Consider the following 10533-nt stretch of genomic DNA (forward strand, 5'->3'; position numbering starts at 1 on the left):
AAGGATTCGAACAAGAGGACGTCCAAAAAATAGGCTAGGTTCAAAGTTGGACAAACAGATTGCGAATGCCACAAAGAAGAAGAAAACGAAAGTTTTAAGCGAGCTAAAAGTAATGTTCTTTAAATTTGTGGTGAGTTTATTTTTCTCGTTAATAGTTTAGCTAATATGTGAGTTTCTTATATTCAGATAAACTTGTTTGATGCTGTATCAGTGGTGCATTCAAATTCCAGCCAATATCAAGAACATGTTATGAATTATCAGTTCAAGGTACCAGCAGCAGGGGATAACTCTTTGGGTGTATAGTTACAGAATATGGGTGTAAAAGCACTGTTTTTTTGGGTGTATTTTTGTGAATTTTCTTGTGATTCACATTTTACATATAGATACATATATATAATATTAGGGTTTAGGGTTTTAGGGTTTACAGGTTAGGGGTAAGGGTTTAGGTTTTAAGTGTTTAGGGTTCAGGGTTTTAGGCTCAAAGCATCAGGGGGGATAGATTTCAGGGTGTATATTCAACTTTGTTTGGGTGTAAAAAATCGCAGGTTATGGATGTATATTTGATTTGATGTTTTTCTTCATATTATAGTACCTGTAATTCATACATTTTGAATACAGCACAGACAGTTTAACAGCACAGACAGTTTGGGTGTATATTAAACTTTCGTTGGGTGTAAAAGTTTATAATTTGTGTTTAGATCTGCCTTGATGTTTTCCTTCATATTTTACCACCTGTAATACAGAGCTTTTGAATACAGCACAGACAGTTTAACTATGGAAAAAAATTTCATTGAATAGAAATTGTTTATAAATGGCAAATTTTTACAGCATTTGTTCAATTTACAAACTAGCTAGCAATTAGATTACTCAGTTTCTATATCAGTAGAATTTATCTGACAAAATAGACTCAATAATACTGAGGATGGCTTGGACAGTCTTATTGCATTACTCGCTCTAATTGCTTGATCTCTCTCTTTATTCATTTCACTTAATAGTATCCGCGAAGCATATTCTACTCTATAGTGGTCCACCTCGTCCTACAATTAAAAAGTATATTCTGTTTAAACAACAATATTAATTCAGTAAAGTAATACAGAGTTATATAGTTTTAAAGACAGTTACCTGTGGCCAATTATCCCATTCATACTTCGTCCTTTTAATGTTTTCGGGCTCAATTAACTCAAGCCACTTCATAATGTAAATAGCACAGTCATAGCTGAAAATGAAGAAAATAAATTACAAATCTCATTTAGGAAAGTTTAATGTTCAGAGTCACAAATTTATACCTTGATTTTTGGCCTGAGATATTAACATATGTTGCTTTAATTTCCAACTCATTCTCCTTTTTCTTCAGAGGTGCCCCGCCGGCATATGCTCTCATTCTTGAAATTACATATCCCTTAAAAAACAAAACAAATCAAATCAGTAATACACCCGAATGAAATACACCCAAAGGAGAACATACTTACACCCAAAGCAAAACATACATATACCTTATATTGAATTGAAATACACCTATCTATTAAAATAAAGAACACAGAGTCAACTTATAGTGAATTTATTAAGCTTCTTTCTCTCATTTCTTGGAGCTTTCTTGTGTAGCGGGTCAAGTATATAAAATCTCCACTTTGTTGTATCAATCACCCATAACCACCAATGGCCTGAGTAGCAAACAGGCGCAAAAATCTGAAGGATTGCCACATTTCAACAGTGTGTTATTTTATTTGGCATATAAGTAAAGAACGGTACAAGGAATACAGAAAATACACCCAAAATTCGTAGAAGTAACACTTACCACAATATCAGGGGGGAGACAGTATACTTGTTCTTGAAACCTTTTATCATTTTTCTGGTTGAGGATGAGGCACATAGCAGATACAATCTAGAAATATATGCCAAAATCAATTTACATTAATAAACAATGCAGTTAACTTTGGTGTAAAAATATTAATGTTATTCTAATATTACCTCAGCTTCTATATAACTTTCTGCCTGGAGCGATGCAAGGTGCATTCTATTCAAAATGTATTTATCTTGGGCAATCAGAGTGCACACGTTGTCAAACTCGTTAGTATTGCCATCTGCGTATGTCTTTACTCGCGTCCCCCAGATGTAGCACTTCTCTTTCATATCACCCGTATTCTGATTTATTCCCGCAGGAGTTTCAAACTTCCCAGAACTTTCTCCACCAATCTCCTTTTGAATTTGTGGACTTTTACTTTCTTCTTTCGCCGCACTGCTTGCTATTTTTTGTACCAAATCCTCTAATTGTTCTAGCAAATTTGCGGTTTCTGGAGTTTTTGCCCTGTCTGCCTCCTGCGTTGACGCTCCCTCCTGCGTTGCTGCTTCTTCTTGGCTTGAATCAGTCAAGCCAAGGCTGAATGATGGCATTGGATCTGTTTTAGGAACATACGATGCTGTCCGTGCCATTATCATCAGCGCAGCAGCGTCTTCTGCGGCTGGATAACTGCTTGATCATGTATAACGTATTATAAGAGTAATAATATACGGATGATAAGCAAAGATTGATTTTACTCTGATGAACTTACATTTTAGATGGAGCTGGGGGAAGCGTGGGTGTGCTTTCTTCAACTTGTTGGGGGGTTCAGGAGTGCTGCACAGTTACATAAAATTAATCATGGCGTAAAAAAAAACTATTCAGGAACAATATACACCTAAACTGTAACCAAATATACACCCGAACTGTAACCCAATATACACCCAAACTCTAAACAAATATACACCCAATACTATTTCTTACGTTTTTGTAGTTCCTTCAATTTGTAGCAGAGGGGTTGGTTCAAAATCTGTCTCAGGTGTTTCTTCAAATTTCGGCACAGTGGTTGTTTGGGACACTGGCACAAAAACTTAAATCGGAACTCTAAACAAGAAGAAAAATGAAAGGTTAACAACGCCTTTGAAAATAATAAGGTTATAAGGTTGAAATATTCTTGAAAAACTCACGTTGCAAGCCCTTCCGACGGTGTCTCTTCCCTCACAACCATTATATTCGAATCAGCCGGCTCACTGGCTGACTCTTGAACCAGACTCAACCTAAAATACACCCAAAGAAAGTCAAAAAATACACCCGAATAATTCAAAAGAAAGACAGGCTTTGTTTTTTGAGAACTTACATACTTGCAGTTTTTACTTTTTTTTCCTGCCTTTTTTTTCTCGAATAAAATAATAAAGGGCTTTTTTTCTAAAAAAAATATATACAGAATTAGAAGTAGAAGGTAATAAAAGAACAAAAGTAACGGTTATTTGAAAGAGAAATTACATGCTCTCTGCAGGCCTGTTTACACTACTTTGTTCTGTGTGTCCTTGAGAGGAAGGATCATCACTTCCCAAGTTCACGTCTGGTATTCTAAACAGATTTCATGTTATTCAGACAAAATATGATACAGGTAAATCATGATAACAAGATTATACACCCCAACAAGACATACCCCTCTACAGCAGATTTTTCATTGTTTTCCTTAACAATTCATCTAGATCTTCACTTCCTATTTCATATCTCTTACTACATTCATAAAAGAAGATGTTAACAAAAATAATTATGATGATAGACGGTAATATAGCTTACGTACTGTACCCATCATAGGATTGATCTTCTTCAGGAGATGAATGTTCAACAACAACCTTTTTTTTTTGGATTGTGTTCTGGGTGGAAAAAACAAGTATGAATCAGAAATAAAAAATTAATTTTATCACAGAATATTATCCAAATAAGTGCTTACTTTTTTGGTGTTCTTTGTGTCTTTTTCTTTTTTTTTTGCTTCTTCACCGGTGATGATTCTTCGCTTCTATAAGTTAATAAGAGACACTTCAGTTAATACACGAAATCTTGATAATTAAGCCAAAAGAAAGGAGTAATAATTTCAGAACATTACTCATCAGTTGATTCAGATTCTGAATCAGAATCTGAATCCTCTTGACTCTTCTTCCTTTTTTTGGAGTCCATTCTAGAAGGCAAACAATCATTATTTAGAACATACTAAAGATATAAAATATACACAAATGAATACACAAGATACAACCAACTGAATGGACAATATACACCCAACACAACAAACGAAATACACCCAACTTAATAAACAACATACACCCAACTTGATAAAGAAAATACACCCAAATGGTTCCACAAAATACACCCAACTCGATAAAGAAAATACACCCAAGAATGGTACTTACTTTTTTCCTTTTTTGCTGGGTTGTTTTCTTGATGAATCGTCTGAGTCTTCTTGAGTCTCAGACTCAGAGATAGAACTGTCACTATCAGTTGTTTCTGTCTCCGAAGACGATGTTGAAGTTGCCTTCCTTTTTTTTGTGTTTTTGATTTCTTGTTTTTTTTCTTTTTTCTCTTTTTTTTTTTTTTCATTTTCTCTCTTGTTTGCGCCATCTTTACAATTCCCTGAAACATTATAAATTTTAGTTAGCAGCGTTCAGGTAAATAAAATACACCCAACATATTATGTTCACTTACCATATTTTTCTCTATTTCTGCACTCATTCTTTTGACCAACTGCTCCTTACTCCAGTTGGCAATCCAGGGTTTTGGCGGTCTTTCAGCCCTCTTCTTGCCTTTATTTTTAGAAAGATGAAAGTAAATTATCATCAGGGCAAAGAGGCAGCCATCAATTGCCTTTTTCTTTTTCTCCTTGTAGTCGGTTATGCCCTTGACGATAAAACTCAAAACATGTCCTCCCCGGTTTCGCTCTGTTATGGTGTCCATCTCAAAAATTGGGGCCAAGTGCACAGACGAGATTTTGTTTATTGTCGTTGGTGAAAGGAACGCCATCTGTATATAGAGGATGAAAATCCTCTTGAACATTAGGCGATCCTCTTCGTTACCAACGCCAATATCCATCATCTCATCTGTAAGACTTTTGAGGGTCTTACCCTGGAATCTTCTAAAAATTTCTTTGTCATCCTCAGAAAGTTCCTTATAATTGACTTTCTGAGGAAATAGATCTCCTACAAAAAGAAAAACAACAAAGTATGAATATCAGTTCAAATACACCCAAGCATCAACTAAAATACACCCAAGCGTCAGTTAATATACACCTATAATTTTTAGCGAGTTACCTGTTGCGTTGATGCCAAGCGCATCACCTATTTTTTTTTGTGTTATTTTAAAAGAACCGTATCCGGTTTTCAGTCTGTTCTCCTCTAATTTGAAGTTGTTAGCCAGCTCCCTTAACACTTTGTGATGCACCCTTAGTGGTGGGATTTGCATCAAGCCACCGAATCCCAAATCCCTCACCATCGTTTTCTTCTCCTCACTCATGTTTCTGAATTTATCACTTAACAAATGTGTTGCACACTTAAGGTCTTTGGTTTGCTGTAAACAAAAATAAAATTATAGTCAGATATGTTTCTATTATATAAAACTGATTACCGATGTTAACCATCTTTCTGATCTCCAAAGTCTTCAATCAAGCCCTACAGCAGAAACTATCCTCTTACCTCGTACCTCGTAGACCTCCTATGGATCTCCGATCTACCTCAGGCTATTTCATCTAAGACATATATTTGTTCTTACATTTTTTTCAGCTTGGTTTCTCGCTGCCATTTTTTCTGAAATGAAAAATACACACATAGATATCTGTAAGATACACCCATATATACGAGTCAGATACACCCATAGATATCAGTAAGATACACCCATAGATATGATTCAGATACACCCATATATATCAGTCAGATATTACTCAAACTTGCATCAATATACAAGGTCAAGCAACATTACAAGGTGAAGCAATATACACCCATGGACAAGCAAATATAAGAACAGTTGCAACTGCTGACCATTACAGTATATCAGTTCAGAAATATACACCCAACAATTTGTGCCATATACACCCAACAAATTACCTCATATACACCCACCAAACTACGGAATATACCCCCAAAAATCAGTTACCAGAAGAACTAGAACAACAAGAACAGTAACACCTAGAAGAACTAAGAAGAACAGTGTAACATAGAACCAAGAATAACATTAAAACTTAGAACAAGTAGAACATGATAAACTGTAAAATGAGACGTAGAGCAAGAAGAATAGTAAAACGTACAACAACGTAGAAGAACAGTAAAACCTAGTTCTTCAATTTCGAAATGTGGAAAATATACAGGAATGGTAATGTAACGTATCTTGAGTATTATAGCTTTGTTTTCTCTGGAGATTCTTGATCGAGAGTTCTATGTTGTGTTGATGAAATTTTTGAATCTTAGCGACGAGTTGTATATCTTCAGTATCGAATGATGCTCGAAAATGGAACGTTTGCTTTTTCTCTGAATGGCTTTGAGAAGTGGAAGAAGTGGAAGAGTCTGCCATTAAGGGGCGGTTTACGCGAAGCGTAACCGTTTGAGTGGAGCGCGTGTAAATGACGCCCCATTCAATGCTGTTCACTGCGCATCTGGAAGGATTGTGGGCTGATAGCTTGGATAACTTGTAAGGCCTTTTTGCTTCTATGTGTAACAGGCCGTTTGAGTAATGTTCATGTCTTGCAATTCAACTAACTGATGGTTGTCATTAAAACTTGGAGTTTAATTAAAGAATAATTGGTACTAATATTTATTCTACCATATCAAATAACTCTTAACTTTTGATTTTTTTTTCACAAGTAAATATCTAGTTAAAAATAAGTCAGATAATATTATTTTTTTTCACTATTTATGTTCCCCGGTTATGAAATCATTTCCCTTAAATTCTAAAATTTTGGTTATAAAAATTTGATATTAATTATTATAAAATTACTTTTTTAAAAGTTAAACAATTTCATAAAAATAAGTGAATAGTTTCCATATTTAATTGTACCTAATATTTAGGGTATTAAAAATAGATTCTGTAAATATTTGGGACTGAATTCAAGTCAAAACAAATCTAATAATTTTATTGCACCCATAAACACATGTATTTGCATGTTTGATTTTAAATTTGATCTATATATACTGAAATAGCAATTTTAATTGAATTGTATTTGATTTAAACTAATATAATAAACACCCTAAGCGTTAAACATATATAAAAGGAAATGAGATTGTAACTAAGGGTGAAATTTTTATTTTATTATTATTTTTAACAGCATAACTATATGCATCAACCAATTATACTTTGACATGACAATGAATGGTGGAAATGAAATATATTTTTTTATTAATATTCTTTTAATTAAAATATAAATTTAAAGAAGGTGGACGTCCATGTCGAGGAGGTGGAAGATTGTGCCCCTCTCCTCCGCAGGATGGACCTGATTCTTCTGTTGAAAATTTACGAATTTGTTTTTGAAAACTATTTGAACATGTTGAGTTCGGAAACACTCTAAAATTGATGAATTTGTCTATGAAAATTGCTTGAAGCCCCTCCCAAATTCTCATAAACATATTTGGTAAACTTGTGTTTTAACAGAATTTTTCTATTACCTAAAACTATAAACTCATTATTTCACAGTATGATATTAGTTATTACTTAGTTTAATTACTTTGTCAGTCTCTTATAATTTTACTGAATTTTTAATTACGTTTCTATATTTTTTTTATTGAGTTTCTATATCGTATTAGATTTTGTAGTTAAGTCTCTTCTATAATAAAAACATTAGAATTAATAGAATATTTTTTTAAACAAAACGAATATATCTAATACTTGACTGGATATTCTGTATAGTTAAACAGAATATTTTATTAATTCCAATATTTTTGTCATAATAACAACTTAGTTACAAAATCTGATATAGTATAGGAATTCAATTTAAAAAAAAATATAAGACCTTAATTAAAATTTGATAAAACTATAAAAATTCATAAAATAATTAAACCTTATTACTTCGCAGTTATTATTCCAGCGTATAAACCATCGTCTCTTCGGTTAAAATTATTATTTATTATTCATATTTAATACAAACCAAACCTTAGTCGATATGATCAAAATAAATGACAAATATTCCAAATCATTCATATCTTTACAGTATCACTCATAAAAAATAAAATAACATAATATTTTTTGCTTATTCTTTTTTCTTAATAAAATTTTTTCCTCTTTGCTTAAAAACTTACGTATAGTTCTCCAAATCATAACAATATCTTTTTATTTTCTACCCAAATAATATTCCAAATACGCTTTACATTCGTGTCATTACAATCTTCATTTATCTCGTCCGTGTATTATGCAGATATCTTGTCAGTTGGTACTAATATTTACTCCATTCCATATCAAATAACTTAACTTTTGATTTTTTTTCATAAATAAATATTTAATAAAAAAATTTTGGATAATATTATTTTTTTACTATTTATGTCCTTCTTTGTTGTCATTAGTCATGAATATATATATATATTATAAAAATATTATTAATATAATATTTATATGTATATCTAAATTATCCATTAATACGAATATTTAGAGTTGAATTTGGACCAAAATAAATTCGATTTTGCTCAACTTATAATAATTCTTATTTGCAAGTTTGATTTTCAATTTGATCAATGCTAAAATAGCAATTTTAATTGAATTATATTTGATCCAAACTCATATAATAACATCCGTAAGCGGTTAAACATGTATGAAAGAAAATAATTATGGTAGAATTGTAACTAAACATAACATTTTTATTTTGTAATTATTATCAACAACACAACTACATGCATCAACCAAATATACTTTGATATGATGCTGGGTGAAAATGAAATATTTTTTATTAATATTCTTTTAATTAAAGTATAGATTTGAAGATGGTGGACCTCCTCCATGGCCAGATGGAAATTTATGTCCCTCTCCTCAGCCTGATGAACTTAATTTATTCGGTTGAGAATTTATGAGTTTGTTTTTGGAAACTTCTTGAATCTTCTAAGTTTAAAAACACTCCAAAGTTCTCATCAAAGTACAAATCTGAAGGTGGTGGACCTTTATGTTTAGGTGGAGTATATGTCCCCTTCTTCTATGAGATGGATTTCGAGAAAAAAATTATAAATTTTTCTTGAAAACTATTTAAACTTGTAGAATTTTAAAACCCTTCAAAATTCTTATTAACATCGTTGGTAAACTTGTGTTTTAACCAATTTTTTCTGCTACCTAAAACCATGAATCCATCGTTCAACAGCATGATAAGAGCTAAGAAGCTCATGATGCTTGTTGTCATTGTTTTTATCTTCATTTCAAAATAATGATGACATAAAACTAATGAAACTAATTCAAAATGAAATAATTTTATGTTACAGAAATGAAAAGACAAAAGAAATGATATGTGCATGATGGATGTAACAACTTCTTTTATTATAGCATAAATGCATAATAGTGGATATTAAATTATTGTAGGATTAATATTTCTCTCACTCATCAATTAATATCCATTATTCCGTTTGTTCTATTCACAGTCAATTCATGTTATTTTTTATTAGTATTTATTTTTGGTTTAATTATTTCGCTAGATTTTTATAGTTTTATTAAATTTAGGACAAAATACACAATTAAATCAAAATTATTCTACCAAGTTAAAAAATGTTACTTGAATTTTTTAAAAGCACGTTTTTATGTAATTTGTTGAATTAGACGAACCAACACTAATTTAAATTAGGCCAATTCAAATTATGCATACATTTAGTTTGAGTAGTTGGAATTAGGATGATTCTAATTATGTGTGTAAGAGACGTTCCTAGTAATTCGAATGAGTCTGTTTCGATTTACTATCAAATTGAGTTCTATGTATAAATTAAATTTAGACTATTAAATTTAATGTGAAATCAATCTATATAAATATTAATTTTATTCATTAAAAAAAATATAGAAACCTAATTAAAAATTTAGTGATACTAAAGATATTAGCAGAATAATTAAATATTTATTCTTCTTCCTTTGTACGTATATAATTTAGAATAATGACCCAACTCAGTGTTTGATGTTTTTAAAATTGAATATTTTAGTCATCTAAATTTTAAAATAAACAAAAAATTTCTCCACATTTATCTTTGTCGGACAATATAATCCTCCTCCAATTTAATCCAAAAAGTAAACTAAAAAATAATTGCTAAATTTTTTTAAAAAATCTCAAAATAATCTTTACAAAAATTAAATAATTCTAAAACAGACATTTCAATTAAAAAAATTAAATTGAAGAAAAATATATTGTCTAACAAAGATAAATATTAAAAAATATTTTATGTATTTACAAGCCTGAAAGATTAAAAATAATTACATAAATCAATTCATGAAATTTTTAAAATCAAACACTTTAATTTTTCAACTTTTAAAATATACAAAATAATCTCTAACGTTTATTTTTTTTTTTTTAATTTATGTAAGTTCTCTGAATCATAATGATAGTCTTTTGTTTTCTCCACCGAACAATATCCTAAATACATTTTACATTCACGTCATCGTCATTATAGTCTTCGATTGTCTTGTTCCTATACTGCACCGAAATATTGCTAGTTGGTACTAATATTTACTCCACTCCATATCAAATAACTTAACTTTTATTTTTTTTTCACAAATAAATATTTAATAAAAAAATTGGTTAATATTTTTTTTTTTAC

The 10533-nt window shown here is 30.9% G+C and overlaps 1 protein-coding gene across 1 annotated transcript; it reads right to left on the minus strand.

Annotated features, from left to right (window-relative positions):
• On the minus strand, positions 1543–2875 carry LOC107648029. The gene is made up of 4 exons (XM_021105426.1): positions 2762–2875; positions 2550–2614; positions 1969–2459; positions 1543–1686 (listed from the first exon to the last, which is right to left on the minus strand). Exons 3-4 carry the CDS (start codon positions 2434–2436, stop codon positions 1543–1545), a joined length of 612 nt encoding a protein of 203 aa, XP_020961085.1. The 5' UTR covers positions 2437–2459; positions 2550–2614; positions 2762–2875.

The sequence above is a fragment of the Arachis ipaensis genome, chromosome B06 (assembly GCF_000816755.2).
Source record: "Arachis ipaensis cultivar K30076 chromosome B06, Araip1.1, whole genome shotgun sequence".
Lineage (NCBI taxonomy): Eukaryota > Viridiplantae > Streptophyta > Magnoliopsida > Fabales > Fabaceae > Arachis > Arachis ipaensis.